General features: G+C 36.0%; 2 protein-coding genes across 2 annotated transcripts; both read left to right on the plus strand.

Moving 5' to 3' along the window:
• The first annotated feature begins 4030 nt into the window (after nucleotides 1-4030).
• Nucleotides 4031-8321, plus strand: LOC113340573 (tRNA ligase 1-like). Its single transcript, XM_026585696.1, has 2 exons — nucleotides 4031-4267; nucleotides 4599-8321. The coding sequence occupies exons 1-2, from the start codon at nucleotides 4253-4255 to the stop codon at nucleotides 8076-8078; spliced, it is 3495 nt and encodes a 1164-aa protein (XP_026441481.1). The 5' UTR covers nucleotides 4031-4252; the 3' UTR covers nucleotides 8079-8321.
• An 8877-nt stretch (nucleotides 8322-17198) lies between these two features.
• Nucleotides 17199-17678, plus strand: LOC113340550 (tRNA ligase 1-like). The gene has a single exon (XM_026585682.1). It carries the CDS (start codon nucleotides 17199-17201, stop codon nucleotides 17676-17678), a length of 480 nt encoding a protein of 159 aa, XP_026441467.1.

Genomic DNA, 17678 nt, shown 5'->3' on the forward strand with positions numbered 1-17678 from the left:
TAAAACACATCAACAAAACTAGAATCTATTTCAGTATTTCACACACGTACTGAATCAAACACAACAAAAAGCACTTACTATCACTATGTGACATATGTACTAAAGATTCTTGATTTAAAAATCAACCGCATGACAAGAATAGGTGACAGATCTATGAAAAATAAGAGAATCGAAAGACATATTACCGTATTTAACAAACTTACTGAAGGATAAGACTAAAAAGGTGACAAAACTATGAATCAAACACAACAAAGAGCACTTCATGTCAGTATCTGACATATGTACTTGTGGATAATAACATCTGAATCTACAAACAAGCGTGGTTTTGAATTGAAAAACAAAAAGATAATCAAATTAAGGAAGTTCTTTTCAGTATTCCATATATGTACCTATGATTCATAAGTAAAAATCAACTGCATGTCAAAAAAAACTTATAAATCTACAAATACAACAAAATCAAAACAGTTATATCTCAGTATTGCATATATGTACTTCTAGATCAAGCAAAAAAAATTAAAAAACTATAAATACAACAAAATTAAAGCAATTTTTATCAGTATTCCATATATGTACTGTTGATCCAAACAATTTGTAACAACAAACAAGCATGATCTGAACTATTTTCATCAAAAACTACCAGTACATCATATATGTATTGATGGTTCATAAAGAAAAACAAAGTTAAAAAAAATCTAAAACTAACAAAAAGAAACTAGTATAGGCAAATCTCATAACGAAACAAACAAAAAATGTGAGGATCCATCTAGATCTGACCTATTTTCACGAGAATAAACTAATCAAGCAAGGAGATCGAAAAATCAAACATCAAAAAGGACCATATATATGTACAGATCGAAAAAATCACCAAACAATGCAAGATCAAGATAATTCAAGTGATTATGTAAAAATTGTACATTCAAGCAAAGATTACTGAACTGAAGTGTTGACTTACCAAGACAGAGCAATTAATTGGAAGCACTAGTAGAAAGAAAAGCAGCAGTGAAGATCGAGAGACTTGTTTAGTGTAGAAACAACTTATATCTGGAATCACAATGTTTAACCGGCCGCCATTAAAGAGAAAGTCTGAGAACTGGGAAGGAAAACCCTCGAGAAGGAGGAGGAGATGTTTCTGAAAGAAAAGGTTTAAAGGAAAATGAAAAGAGGGTTTTGATTATTTTAGACACACACGTTTGTGTTTTATATACTCGAGGGTGTTTTGGGAATTATAATAATACGTTTCATGTGTTTCGCACGTGTACATGACCTAGGCTTAGAAAATTGAGTCCATTTTCTTTTTTTGTTTTAATTATGGATCTCTGGTTACTGGGCTTTAGTGGGTGAACCTGCCACTAACTAAGACTACTATATTAGTACCTATTGGTAATTCCTAGTTCTTGTAATGTACTACATTGCATGAGGATATGGTTGACCAAATTTGGTGAACATGGAAACTCAGATGGTATTTTCCAGTTTTGACCCAGGAACAAGGTGATTTCGTCTAAGTTGACTCAGTTTTTTTTTTTGTTTTTAGTACCACTCGTTCTCTTCAACGTTTTATAAAAAACAAATGTAGACGTAGAGTGGTGGTACATTGGTACCAGATAATTTGCTCATGAAAGTATCAAATAATTTGCTTAGTCACGGGCAATATCAAATAATTTGCTCTCCGGGGAATTGCCGAGTGCTATTAGCAAATTGAAAGGAATGCGACACGGTCCCATAGGAAAAAAATTTAAGAATCCAACTTTCAAAATAAGTTGATTTTTTTATCAAATTGCTTTTGCTTCTCCTGTATGGGAATTACAACCTAGCCCTGTTGGTTTTCTAATCCTGAAATTCTGACAACAGTTTTCTTCTATAAAGACATGCACAGTTCGCCGGTAGCTCACAATATGCGTTTGTAGGAATTACCTATAGATCCTATTATAGTGGCATTAGTTAGTGGCAGGTCTACCCACTAAAGCCCAATAACCAGAGGCCCATAATTAAAAGAAAAATGAAAAATTGATCCAATTTTTTTAAGTTCAGGTCCTGTACACGTGCGGGATCAGGTGTGTGAAATTTAAAAATAGCACAAATAACCTGTCCTATTTAACAGGTCTATAAACACGAGAAGAACATTGACATTTCATATTCGTTTTCTTCTTTTCTTTCTTCTCACTGCTGCGAGTGGATTCTGAAAAAATTCAAATTTTATTCTTCAATCTTTCTCGTTTTTATCAAATCATATGGAGATTTTTCACTTACAATGTTTATTTTAGGGTTTCACGATCTAATCCTTGTTGTGTTTGATTACGCTTTTTTATCTCCATATTTGATTTGTTGCTTATTTACTAGATCTAGACGAATAATCATATTTTTTGTTCATTTCATTATTAGATTTACATATACCACTTCTATTTTGTTGGTTTTAGATGTGTTTCAGTTTGTTTTTGCATATGAAGCAGCAGTACGTGTATCCTGTACTGACAGAAACCTAGTTTATTAAGAAGAAGAAGAAGAAGATGCATCGTTATGATTTACGACGAGAAGATTTGTTTGTGTTTCCAGGTATGTCTTCTAATCATCTTCTTTGATTATTTTGTTCGTTTTTCTTCTTTTGATTTGTTTTTCGATTGTATTATGAAGATCAAATTGATTTTCATGACGTTTTTAGGTTTTTAGGTTCGTTACAGTTTGCTACTGTGTATGAACCGACAGTACGTATACGACGTACCGATATAAAATATTTCTGATTTTATTTTATTCAAAATTTTGCCACTTTTTTTGGGTTGATCCATTAGTACGTATGTGTAGTACTGAAATATGTGCTTTGATTCGACTATATTCTTGGATTCATCATTTTTTCTTTACATGCAGTTGATTTTTTAGTTCATGAATACGCAGTACGTATATGGCGTACTGATAGAAACTTCTTTTGATTTTGTTTTATTCAAAGTTTTGCCACTGTTTTTGGGTTCGATCCATGAGTATGTATGTGTAATACTGAAACATGTGCTTTGATTCGGTTATATTCATGGATTCGTCACTTCTTCTTTGCATGTGGTTGATTTTTTAGTTTATGAATACGCAGTACGTATATGGTGTACTGATAGGAACCTCTTCTGATTTTGTTTTATTCATACTTTTGCCATTGTCTTTGGATTCGATATATGAGTACGTATGTGTAATACTGAAATACGTGCTTTGATTATGTTATATTCATCAATTCATCAATTCTTCTTTACATGAAGTTAATTTTTAGTTCATGAATACGCAATACGTATATGGTGTACTGATAGAAACTTCTTATAATTCTGTTGTATTCAGAGTTTTGCCACATTTTTATTTCTTTGATCCATGAGTACGTATGTGAAATACTGAAATATGTTCTAATTTTGTATAGTTTTTTCAGTGTTTACAGTGCATATAAAGGTTTTCCTTTATTTTCCTATGATTTAATACTGTATTAAAGAAATGTTAGAGATTAATTGGTATGATCCTACAATATATGTGATGTAAAACATTCTGTAATCCATTTATCATTCATTCTAACAAACATGTACTTTTCCTGTAAGCAGTGCAACAGATACATAATCGAATTCGTAAGCAGCAGATATATACTCGAATTTGTAAGCAGTACAGCGGATACGTGTTCTATTTGTAAGCAACGCGACAAATATTTACTCAGATTTGTAAGTAATGTAGCAGATATGCACTCGAATTTATAAGCAGTGCAACAGATATGTACTCAAGTTTATAATCAGTGTAACAGATATGTACTCGATATAATGAACGTGTAAATACACACATTTGGTAATAATGAGCATTAAAGTCATTTTTATATTTTAATTAATTTTGAGCTCTAAATAAAAAAAAAAATCCGATTGAACTCTACGATAACTAATTTTATGGGCTTAGGACCAAACAGCAAAGTTTCCTATGCTTTTCGTGCGCCCCAAATCGAATCATCGAAACGAGTCGAGAGGGACAGAAAATCGAGGGGTATAATATTTCAAGGTTTAACGAGTCAGTCGTGGCACCCGTAAAGAGCTGATTCTTGATTTCCTGAAACTTATATGGCGGTCATATAAGTTTGGTTCTCACCGCCATGGAGAAACCTTCCTTGTGATCTATATATACAAATCTATACTCAATTTATCATCATCTTCTTCTCCAAAACCAAAGAATTTCTTAATCCTTCTCACAAATTTCAATCTTCATCTTGTGTTGTTCTTCGTCGGACATCTAGGTTAACTGATTCAAGTCAACAATGCCGAATCGTAAGGTAAACCCTAAATCAATACTCTTAAATCTTGATTTCAATCATCAATTGTGTATATTAGCTTAATCAATCTCTAGATTATTGCTTTAATCAATTAGGGATTATAGTTTTACCTCATTGCTCAAACTTGTTTCAGATTATTTTACTCGATTTATTTCGTCTGTATCATCGAATTTGTGAATTCAGATGCATATTTCTTTTCATCATAGTTATCTGTACTTTGTGAATTTACTCCTTGAATCGAATTTGATGCATATTTCTTTTCATAATCATCAAGCAAAGAAACATAGTTCTCTAATGGTAATTCTGATTACGAATACTGTTTTTGTATTAGGGAAAAACTGGTGGAAATAAAGGAGGTCAGCAAGTATGGAAAGAGAGTTCAAAATCTGGACAATCTTCTTCAGTTGCAGGTTCAGCGAATTCAGCTGCGGATCAAGGTATAAACAATAAGCTAATGGGATTAAGTGTTGGTGAAGTGAATAAACGAGTGCAAAATTTAGCTTCAACGGTACAGTTTGGTAGTGTCCCTTCGATACAGCAGCAAGCACCTGTGCAGAATGTAGCTTCACCGATGCAATTCGGTAGTGTCCCTTTGAAAGAACCGAGTACCGTCCAAGGCGAGAAAACTGTATGGAAGCCTAAACAGTTTGGAACTGTTAGTGGACCGACAAATGCTATAGTTGGAGCTGGGGGTCCTGATATGACCGGGACTTCAGTTAGCAACCAGAAGGGTGGAGCTGCTTTAGCTGAAAAGATTAGTGCAGGTTCACTAGCAGAAGAATTTAATGTGGATGAATACTCTTATTCTAATGCTAAGATCAGGGCGAGTTTTTATCCTAAATTTGAAAATGAGAAATCAGATCAAGATGTAAGAACAAGAATGATAGAACTGGTCTCGAAAGGCTTGGCATCGTTGGAGGTCTCACTTAAACACTCCGGATCTCTTTTCATGTATGCGGGGCATGAGGGTGGAGCATACGCAAAGAACAGTTTCGGCAACATATATACTGCTGTTGGTGTTTTTGTTCTTGGGAGGATGTTTCGTGAGGTGTGGGGTACTCAAGCCTTTAAGAAGCAAGCAGAGTTTAATAACTTTCTTGAGAGAAATCACATGTGTATATCTATGGAACTGGTTACTGCTGTTCTAGGAGACCATGGCCAGCGCCCTCTAGAAGATTATGTTGTAGTGACCGCAGTCACAGAGTTTGGCAATGGAAAGCCCAAGTTTTATTCCACTCCAGAAATAATTGCATTTTGTAGGAAGTGGCGCTTGACAACAAATCAGGTTTGGTTGTTCTCAACAAGGAAGTCAGTCTCTTCATTTTTTTCTGCCTTTGATGCCTTGTGTGAAGAAGGAACCGCTACGACTGTATGCAAGGCCCTTGATGAAGTCGCCGATATATCTGTACCAGCGTCAAAAGACCATACACAAGTACAAGGTGAAATCTTAGAAGGTCTGGTTGCCCGAATAGTGAGCCGTGAAAGCTCGAAACTCATGGAGAAAGTTCTGAAGGAATTTCCCCTGCCCTCTGAAGGAGTTACCCATGATTTAGGACCTAGCCTACGGGAGATATGTGCCGCCAACAGATCAGATGAAAAACAGCAAATAAGAGCGCTCCTTCAGAGTGTTGGCTGCTCTTTCTGCCCCAACTTGGTGGACTGGTTTGGAGATGGAAGCGGTGATGCTAACGTGAGAAATGTTGACCGCTCTGTTGTTTCGAAATTCCTACTAGCACATCCAGCTGATTATGCCACAACTAAGTTGCAGGAAGTTGTTCGTTTGATAAATGAAAAACGGTTCCCAGCTTCTCTTAAATGTTATTATAACTTCCATAAGATAACCTCTCTTGCAGCAAATAACATACATTTTAAGATGGTTATCCATGTATTGAGAGATTCAGCTTTCAGGCAGTACCAGAAGGAGATGAGGCATAATCCAGGCCTGTGGCCATTGTATAGAGGATTTTTTGTTGACATAAACTTGTTCAAAGTGAGCAAGGACAAAACTGCAGAAGTTGCAGAAGACAACAGTGCGCAATCAAAGAATGCAAATGGTAGCTCTGAGACAAGTACATCAGCAACAGGTGGTTTAGGTGATGAAGATGCTAATCTGATGATCAAATTGAAATTCCTCACGTATAAGATACGAACTTTTTTGATTCGGAATGGGTTGTCAATTCTTTTCAAAAATGGTCCGGAAGCTTACAGGACTTATTATCTGAGGCAAATGGAAATATGGGGTACATCTTCTCAGAAGCGAAAGGAACTCAGCAAGATGTTAGATGAGTGGGCTTCATACATACGAAGGAAGTGTGGAAACAACCAGTTATCATCTTCCATATATCTCACTGAAGCTGAGCCTTTCCTTGAGCAATATGCAAGACGCAGTCCACAGAATCAGATTCTTATAGGATCTGCTGGGAGTTTAGTAAGGTCTGACGATTTCCTGGCAATTGTTGAATCAGGCAGGGATGAAGAGGGTGACCTTGAAAAAACAGAACAGAATCCAACAACTTCTAGTCCTACTCGTACTGTAATGGATTCATCTCCAAAAAAAGAGGGTCTGATTGTATTTTTCCCTGGAATACCAGGCTGTGCCAAGTCTGCACTGTGCAAGGAAATATTAAATGCTTCTGGTGAACTTGGTGATGACCGTCCAGTACATAGCCTCATGGGTGATGTTATCAAAGGAAGATATTGGCAGATTGTTGCTGATGATCGCAGGAAGAAACCATACAGTATAATTCTCGCTGATAAAAATGCACCAAATGAAGAAGTTTGGAGACAGATTGAGGATATGTGTAGAAGCACAAGGGCTTCTGCAGTTCCAGTTGTTCCTGATTCTGAAGGAACTGATACAAATCCGTTCACTCTTGATGCATTAGCCATTTTCATCTTTCGTGTGCTTCAACGAGAAAATCACCCTGGACTTCTGGACAGTAAGTCTCCATGTGTTGGTTATGTCCTGCTGATGTTTTACCATCTTTATGACGGAAAGAACCGCAGTGAGTTTGAGACGGAGCTGATTGAGCGTTTTGGCACTCTTGTCAAAATACCATTACTCAAGTCTGACAGGAGTCCTCTACCTGGCTCTGTGAGGTCTATATTAGAGGAGGGAGTACGTCTTTTCCAGCTTCACAGAAACAAACATGGAAGACTGGAGTCCAGCAAAGGGTCATATAAGAAGGACTGGGAGAATTGGGAAATACGGCTACGTCAGGTTTTATTTGCTAATGCAGACTCTCTGAACGCTATTCAGGTTCCGTTTAATCATGTGGTCAAACAAGTGTTGGACCAACTAAAAGCTGTTGCTAAAGGCGAATCTAGAACACCTATTACAAGGAAGCCGCGGTTGGGAACAATTATTTTTGCTGCGGTCACTCTTCCAGTCACAGAAATCAGGACCTTCCTAAATGGGTTGTGTGAGAAGAATCCTAAAATTAAAGGTTTCCTCAAGGACAAGGATTTGCTGAGATGCATTACAAAAGCTCATGTAACTCTGGCGCACAAGGGAAGCCACGGTGTTGCAGCTGTTGCTAATTATAGCGTGTACCTCAACCGAGAGGTACCAGTAGATCTTACGTCCTTGCTCTTTTCAGAAAAATGTGCTGCACTAGAGGCCTGTTTAGGGTCAGTTGATGGTGAGAAGATTAGTTCGAAAAACGAATGGCCCCATGTCACCATATGGACTGCACCAGGAGTACCTGCCAAAGAAGCCAACACACTACCACAACTGGTTTCAGAGGGCAAGGCAATTCGCGTTGGTATAAATCCACCTTTCACCATTTCTGGCACATTAGACTTCTACTGATTTGTCACTACTACTTGAGTTGTGGATAGTAGATATAGATTTAGGGCAGATTAAGAAAGATGTATCTTTTTGACAATTGCCATCAAACCAAATTGTAGTAGGAAAGAATAAAATTCTAGTAAAATTCGTTTTAAGTTTCATGGCAAAACCAAATTGTAATAGGACTCTAATTCCTGATCCTTAAAGAACACGAAAAAAAAGGTTCTCTATTTATATCATCTCTAGTGGGAATTCATGGATTCACGGTTACCTCTCAAAGTTGCTCAGTTTCGTTTTGTGTCGTGTGGCTCTGGTACGTTGTTTCTACCTAGATTGATTATTGTTTGTGTCCATTTTTACTCTGTTTTGCAATCAGCTTTTCTTTTGATAAATTATGAGGTTAAGGAGAAGAAAACAACCAAAAGAAAGAATTTACAATTCAGGTGGATATGGCAACCGGAGAGACGATCCCAACAATAACACATTAAAAAATACTAGTGTTAATTTTGTAGAACCACCACACCCAGAAGAAGAAGAAGCAAGAGAAGTAGAAGTTCTACGTTTCTTGCAACACATGATAAGTATTCGCGGTTGTGCAAATCCGTGTTTCGTCGCGCAAAAAAACCTGACAGACGGCGACGTAAAAAACCAGCTAGGGTGTTTATCAATGTTACCGGTTAAAAACCTTGTCAACACAGATAATTTTTTGTCAGAAGAAGAGAGAAATTTTAAAGATTGACTACAATCCTGTGCATGTGAATGGGACTTGGAGGATAACTGGCAGAGTTCTGATATCCAGGGCTAGAGCCATACAACAGAGTGTTTTTTTTTTTTTTTTAACTTTTCTTTTTTCTTTTTCATTTTTTTCGTATTGCAGTTTCAAGTTTCAATTCATTAGGGAGATTTTATTTGCTATTTAGAGATTTCATTGTATTTCTTTGCGAGTTTTTTAGTAAGATGTTTTTAATGCACAAAACTTTGGTCTTCTGATTATGAGCAAGCTACCAAGCAGCAAGTTCTCTGAACTGATCAAAAAAGTACAATTGCTTATTATTTTTTTTAAATAAAAAATATAAATCACTAGAACGCTAACCGAAAAATATCACTGGCGATTTTGTTACTCTCCAGGTAATCTTACTTGGCGGATACCCGAGATCGACTGTTGAAGGAGAGGAATGCGCTGGACATTGCTTTCTCCAGCAAAGCCCATTAAGATTGTCATACTCTTGTCAGTTTGCCTGGTCCGATTTCAAGCTTTCAAAGAAGAATGGGATACCTCTGACCCAGTTGTATTAAAATTTTCCCCTTAAAAGCTAAAGAAAACCTATCAAATCTGCCTCCAGTATAGCCTTGCCCTTCTGAAGAGTCTCAGTTAGAAATGCTGGATGACGCAGTATCTTTGTGTGAATTTCTTCCATTCGAAACACCACAGCAATACCTAGGAGACTACCAGCACCCTCAGATTCATTCGAGGAAGAATCACAAGACCATGCACAGTTCTCGTCCAACTTCACGAGTTTCATCCCATGAATACGCAGAAATAGCCTATCCAAATTAAGTTAAACTTAAAGGCTTATCTAACTCTTTTAAAATCCTAAGCTCCTTAGGCTCCACGTTGAACGGTGATCCTTACCCACTCACATAATTGCTTTTTCCACTTTTCCTCACAGGAGAGAAAAATAAGGAGTTTTTTTGCTAAAAAGAGTAATTGTTATATTTGTCATCCCGGAAGCCAAAAAAAAAAAAACCGCCAAGAACAAACATAGATTTTTCTTCTCTACAAAACAAACCATCGTTAGATCTGGTGTTTAGCGGAGAGGAAAAAAAAACCTAATCATCATTTGTTCAAAACTTTAGGGCTAACCTTAAAATTAAAAATAAAAACCTAAAACCCTAATCTATTCCGGTGTCTTCATTTTCTTTTATGATGCCTTCTTCTCTTCTTCTCTCTAGCAGAAACTTCAGATTTTTGCGTATCTATTTTTTAATTTGTGGTTTCTGTGATTGATGCTTCCAGGAATTTTAGGAGGCAAGGTCTAATTATGCAGAGCAAAGGAAGAACAAGGTAAACATGTGGAAACCCTTGAATTTTAAATCTGTAATTTTTTTAATAGATTGGGTTTTAGTTTGGTGTAGGCAGACCGATTGAAACATATTGGGTTCGTGCTTTTCCTATTGATTTCCAATTGATGTTGAATGATTTAATGGTGGTCGATGTTTCCAAGGAGGTAAAAATATCAAAATTGAAACCTTATATTTTTGAATGGTAGATTCATAGATGATTTGATTAGGGTTTAATATGACGGTTTGTATTGTTTTGATTTATTTATTTATTTATTTTTTGCTTTGATCTTTGTTGCTGGATTTACCGGAACCTTGATGATTCCATTCCGTTGAAGATGTTGAGAGTTAGGTTTTAGTTGACGATAAATTATTGTTTTCATCAACAGGGAGTGTAAGATTTATGTATACAAATTCGTTTTCTACGAATCTAATCTCTACCCCAACCCACTACAAGTATTATTCTCTGTTTATTAGGGTCTTTGGTAATGCATGTTCTGTATTTTGATTTTGAGATAATAAACTCCTTTTGTTATTTTGCAGGTCTTGTACCTTCAATCTTTGAGACCAGCTAGAGACGGAGACATTCCAGTTGGAGTACATAATTCTTACAACCTGAAAGCTCCAGGTACACTCATCACGAAGTGCAGAGATACGATTGAGGTAGTAACATTGAAATTAAGTATTTGCAAGATGCAGTTTCGTTTTGGTTCACTGTGAGCTCTTTTCTAATGATGGTAATATTGATTTTACATGTTTGTCCAGGATTATGTTTGATTATGGACTTCTTTCCTTACATTACGCATCTGTAAGTATGAAAAATTGGAGTTGATAACGTTATGATATCTAGAAATATGAATAGTGCATCTTTTTACTGATCGTTTGCAGGTGCATCTTTTTACTTTTAGGGTTTGTAGAATTCCTAATTTGGGTTTATTATAATAGGTTACTGATTTGGAATCTGTTTTACTGTTTCTCACCAGCAAAAATCAAGCAGAAAACCGATTTCCATATGTTTCCCTGGCTAAAGGTAATTTATTGCTTGACTTCTTTTTTACGTTTTCTGTTATGGTGTCATTAGTTAGCTTCTTACTGATTTTGTATTATTGACCTTGAAAAGTTTTCTCCAGATTAGCTCTAACAAGTAATTTGTATCATGGTAAAGCACACATCACATCATTAGTGCTAGAAGCATGAATTATGATGCTGAGAAGTAGAGATTGCTTGATCGGCGTACTGGATAGGAGTTTGTGCCATTGAAGTATAATTTTCTGACTTTGGACATGATTTCGTTTTTACCTCTTATTTATTTTGCATTAGGATGGTGAGAAACATAACGCTAAGATTTGTGGAGGACTCACTAAAGAATGTTGCAAGGCTGTGCTGTAGAACCAATAGATGTGGTGTTGATGACGAAAAAGGGAGGTGATGGTAATGTTTGTATTATCTGCAAGCATGGTGGGAGAGGAATGCTCATGTGGGTTACAATTGCTCTTTTCATCTTCAGTTGATTTGACACTGGCACTCAATACCGAAATTTCAAGGTAGACACACATATAATAAATTCATGTGAGACTCCTCTAACAACACCTAGAGATATGTTGGTCTACTGAATTAATTAGGTCATGAATCGTGTCCACTGCTTTCTACTAGGCTACTAATTTAAGATAATTATTGTTCTTTTTGTGAGCCATATTTATGCAGACCATGACTTGAATTGTTTTTCTCATGTTGAACTGCAGGTGCTGTGTTAAGAAGAAGATTCAGTCAGTTGCGCATTATTTTCCTGGAGGAGTAGACTCCAATCTGGATGCCAAAGAATAGGAGTTTCCAGACTATGAGTTAATTCATCATGGGTATTGCAACACACTCACCATCATCGTGATCGCAGCAGTGGTATTGGCAGCTTAAAGGCAAGTCAGCAAAACCAAAAGCTACATATCACCCACTTAAAACTTGTCAGATGTTCGACACGAGTTCTATAAATGCTTCTTGCAATGGTTTGAATTGTATTGTCAAAGATCCAATCCACATTACAAGAGAATGTGTATACTTTCTTGGATTTAACAAAAATAACGAGTACAATTCTGTTTGTGCAATACTTTCCTTGATTTTTACAGGGATCTACTTTGTGCTTTAGGAGTAAAGGTATCTACTTTACTGAGGGATCTACTTTCTGACGAACACCAGAATTATGTTCTTAGAGTTCTTTTGCACCTACTGATTGTTTGCTTGATGTCAAACAACACATTTGAATAACTAATTCAGCGTATGGCTTATCTTCCTCTAATATTGTATCAGTTTTTATACAGTTTTAACTTCTATCTTCCTAATGATAAGACTGTTATTTGTTGTTTCTGATTATGGCTTATGGTAAGAACTACCATAATAATGTTGTAGTTACTACAATTTTGTACACTTAAACTAAATTAGGACAATAACACAGGCTACTCCAAATTATGATACACTTATGTGATACATTTTGTGAGTTTATAAATAGTTCGCAAACTGTTGGACCATGCTCATCTGTCTAAAGGATGCAAATTTATGTTTGCTGATCATGTTACCATTTTAGATGTTATGGACTTGAAGCTGGAGATGAAATATACATGTACTGTATCTCTGACCTATTGACATATATCTGATATGCTTATTGTGTTATTGTAGGTGCCAATTTATCCAAGTCAAAAGTTAATTGATCACAAAAAACACATCTTATTATTTTTTGGTAGCTTGAAGATTAAGATTTACAAGTATAATGATCTACGCTTCAAAGCAATTGGTTTTAGAATTTGGGACGATGGAATTTCTAGAGAAAATTCTTAAATCATGTATATTAAATAATATATATATATATATATATATAATTTGCAGAGAAAATGACATTGCTTTTGATATGCCGTTCCTTGATCTCAATGCTTTTTTCCACAAATATATACATATTCCCAACTGTGGTATTGATCATTGTGCTTTGTCCTTGACGGTAAATTTCATTTTTTTGGGTTTCATTTGCAATGGGTGCAAGTTGTGGAAAGAGTAGTTAAGGTCCTTTGTTCTACAGTCACAAATATCTATTGTTGTTTTGTCGAGAATAGTAATGGATGCATTGTACACACTGTGTTTAGTATCTTACTGATGCTCTCCTGCAATCTTTGGTGGTGGTGGTGGATGAGACTTTGAGCAAGGAAATTGAGGTTAGAATCTCTTTGTCTCTAGATTTCGTTACAGTTTGATTTCTTAGTTGCAGCCTTATAATTTAATTTCCTTGAATTCTAAGATCAATTAAAGCTCAGTTTATAAGGATTTCCTTGAATTCTAAGATCAATTATAAGCTCAGTTTATAGGATTTCGTTTTCTCGATAGCGCTTTGACTGCTCTCACTATATATGACTAATATGTTTCCTCAAATGCATATCATCTAGCACTAATTTCATTTTGGTGATCCTATATTTGTGCCCTTGCAGGGCAAAAGCCCCTTTGGTTAGAAAAGGGGAACGATGCTGGGTTGAGAAAGTTTATAAAAAATGCATTATTAATGCCATCGGTAGATTGCCTATTGCAGAGCTGTTGGTGGAACAAAAATTGGGGTTTGCTCCTTTTCTATTTTTTAGTTTTGTTTGTTCGCACTACGATTGTTTTATATTTACAGGAACTGATGTTGGAGAGGGACGCGATCTTCTATCCATCCTATCTCATTTTGGTAACCGGATCACATAACCAACTTTCAACAGGTAAATTAGGGTTTACTGATGTGACTGCATATGCAAGGAGTCTTCAGGTGTAGCTTCTTAAGTTGTTAACTGAAGGTCTCTTGATCTTTTCAGCTCATTCAGGTATTCATTCACTTCTATAATTATATCTTATGCTTTCGCTTCTTTTGTTTGATCAGTGATCTGTTTGTTTGCGTTTGATTTATCATTAGAAAAATTATCTACTCTCATATCTAAACAACGAAACTATCAAAGAATATTTTTCTATACTTTGAAACTAATTTTGCTGAATTGCTATTCAGGCAATGGTATAAAGAATGAGTGGATCAAACACCATACAAAACATGAGCACATGCAAAAGATGAGCACAGGAAAAGATGAACGATTAGAGAAAGCTATTAGACAACTATATGGTAGAGAAGCTACTAGACGGGTACATCGTATTGGTTCCAGATAACATGAGTATTTGCTTGGTTTTTTTTTTTTTAATGTTCTAAGCACTAAGCATTGTTTTCGTTGTCTTTATATTTTTGTTATCAGAAGTCTTGATATTTAAATAGTTAAATATGTGTGAAATTTTCTTAAAAGTGACCAGATTTATTTTCTCATCTTAATAATATTAACTTCAGGGAGTTGCTGTAATGTTATGCAAGTAATTCAATTTCAAATTTGTGTTTGTATACCAGACTTTTAAAAAGGAATTTATGATGCAGGGATGGGCACAACTTTTTAATAATGTTCAGGGGATTGGAGAAATATCCTTATTTTGTAGCTACCATTGTTTTTTGTCTTTTTTCTGAAGGTATTTTGTAGCTGCGTTTACAGTCTAAAGTTTCGGGTTGAAAAACTTTGCAGCGGGAAGCCTCCTTAGCAAGTGCCTTTCGGGTTGCCACCATGCGAGCACTCTCAATTGCATCTTATGGAAACCATGTGAACAATACTAGCAGAGCATTTTGGATAGAAACAAGTAGAGTTGTTGGATTGAAACCACTATAGTTGGTCGCTGTCATACATGCATACAAACAACTTTGAGATTTTAAAACCACTTGGAATGCTTAAATCTTTGACCATTCCCACCCATGTTGAATGACTTTATGTGCAATACGCTTTGAAACTATAATAATTAAACGGAAAAGTAGTGTATCACCCTTGCTTACGGTAAAACATTTCGATACACGACCTTAGTTCTTTTTTGCTTTACTGGATCATCAAAGTTTATACTTCAGATATTGCTATTATCTGCAGCCACAATGGATGGCTCCTGAAGTTATACGTAATGAGCCGGCGGATAAGAAGTAGCTTTTTCTTTTTGTCTCTCCACAAATATTGTTATGAAGGCTGAAAGGGTATGTTTTTCTTCTTGATGTATATCAATCTAATTTTTAGTAATAAAAATTAATGTTTTATTTTCAGGAAATTACCTTGGCGTATTGCCCCGGAGTTGACGGCAGTTGGATGGATAGTAGGTAAATCAATAAAAAATGTTTTAGTAGTAATCAACTGCTGGAGTTGTCATTTGACACAATAACGACAAACATCAAGTTCCAACTTATTGCAGAGAAAAACAAAACTTATCTATTGCGCAGGAAATAACATTCTCAACAAGCGAAACTAATCATCTCACAAGAAATCTACAACCAAAACGATTCTTATACAGAAAATAAATCAAATCCTTAAGGTAAGTTTCGTTTTTAATTAGTGATTTCATTCTCTTTCTTAGTTCCCGGCAACTGCTCGATTAATTGGCTCTCGATACTGCAGTGATACGGAGATTGTTTCCACTGTTAGAATTGTTCAGCTACCTCGATGATCAAATATTCTAGATTGTTGGCAGACTAATACGGGTACTATTACTTTTTAATGTATTGTCTTTTACCCAATCCTTTTCAAGTTAATGATTCACTGATATGATGTATGTAGGTGCAGCATTGCATACGATTTTTGGATTAACAATATCTGCTGACAATGCCGTTTGAGACATGTATTCTAGAAAGGTACTCATTCTACATTATCTTAAAATATACTTACCCTGGCTTTTGAGACCTGTATCGTAGAAGCATCAAAACCATTGTTTTCAAGCTTTTACAGGGTATTGGCACCAGTTTGGTGAATTTTTGATTTGTTGATGTGTGCATATGACATCGTGTTTGCAGTTTGAGTTCACCATTTCAATGTTCTTACTGTTTCCAGTTGTTTGCTCATTAAATGGCATCCAAACACGGCAAAGTACCTACACATGTGTATAACATTTAATATTAGCCTGGATTATCAAACTAGGTACTATGAGCGCTACACATTTCTCATGTATATGACACAAAATATATTTATGGTCATCTATCTTTATCATGCAGTTTTAGATGTAACAAAACTATCGATGATTTTTTTTAATATATTCATTTGGCTTTTAATGATTTCTGCATTTATTTTGCTTTGCTTTTTTATAGTTTTAAGTTGTACCGATGGTTTGATGAAATTGGTTCATCGTTCATGTTCAATTTTGTTAGTAAAACTTAGTTTCTCAATAGGAAAAAGTACGAGTTTACTTAGTATAATTTGTTTGCTTTCAAAAGCAATGTAATTCACCACAAAATGGTGTTGTTGCAAATTGAAGCCTTTTATCTCAATCAGCCAGTTGAACCTGATTGTATATATATACTTATTTAAGAACAACATTAAGAACAAGATTATGTGCTTATGGGAACAATTGCCGCTTAATTATCCTTCTTATCCACAAAACCATATCACTTTCTATTCAAGTGGAGTGCAAATTTAGATGTGATTTGCATATAATTTTCGTACCATTAAATATCGGGACTGGGCGAGGCGAAGCCGAGTTTTACCAAATCATATTGTTACTGGGAGAGGCGAAGCCGAACCTTACCAAATCATATCGTTACTGGGCGAGGTGAAGCCGAGCCTTACCAGATCATAACGGGACTGGGCGAGGCGAAGCCGAGCCTTACCGAATCGTATCGGGACAGACTGGGCGAGGCGAAGCCGAACTTTACCAAATCAAAAATATCGTTCTATTTGTAATTGTAGATTGAATTGGTGAACCAAGTTTACGAAGCTGCCCGGATGTAGCACGGGCACAAAATCTAGTTAAAAATAATAACAGTATAAAAAGTAACACCTACTTAAGAAAGAACTAGAGAATAAAATAAGGAAACCAACTAGCCACAACGATAAGGAAAGCGTTACGAAAAAGTTCAAATTTTCCAATTGTTACAGGTTTCTAAATCCTGATCCTTGAGAACAAGCAAAAAAAAGTTCTCTATATTTATACTCTCTTGTGAAAACTCAAAGTTGCACAGTTTCGTTTTGCGTCGTGGTTCAGCTGGTAAGTTGTTCCTGCTGAGATTGAGAGATAATGAGGACGACGAGCAGAAAAAAGCCAACAATTATTTTTGCTGCGGTCACTCTTCCAGTCGCAGAAATCAGGACCTTCCTAAAGGGGCTGTATGACAAGAATCCTAAAATTAAAGGTTTCCTTAAGGACAAGGATTTGCTGAGATGCATTACGAAAGCTCATGTAACTCTTGCACACAAGGGAAGCCACGGTGTTGCAGCTGTCGCTAATTATAGCGTGTACCTCAACCGAGAGGTACCAGTAGATCTTACATCCTTGCTCTTTTCGGAAAAATGCGCTGCATTAGAGGCCGGTTTAGGGTCAGTTGATGGTGAGAAGATAAGTTCGAAGAATGAATGGCCCCATGTTACTGTATGGACTGCACCAGGAGTACCTCCCAAAGAAGCAAACGCACTACCACAACTGGTTTCAGAGGGCAAGGCAATGCGCATTAGTATAAATCCACCTTTCACCATTACTGGCACATTAGACTTCTACTGA

Source organism: Papaver somniferum, unplaced genomic scaffold (genome assembly GCF_003573695.1).
Source record: "Papaver somniferum cultivar HN1 unplaced genomic scaffold, ASM357369v1 unplaced-scaffold_22, whole genome shotgun sequence".
Lineage (NCBI taxonomy): Eukaryota > Viridiplantae > Streptophyta > Magnoliopsida > Ranunculales > Papaveraceae > Papaver > Papaver somniferum.

What these genes read in the sequence shown, in the direction of transcription:
- LOC113340550 (XM_026585682.1), top strand. Translation starts at nt 17,199, where the DNA reads ATGAGGACGACGAGCAGAAAAAAGCCAACAATTATTTTTGCTGCGGTC.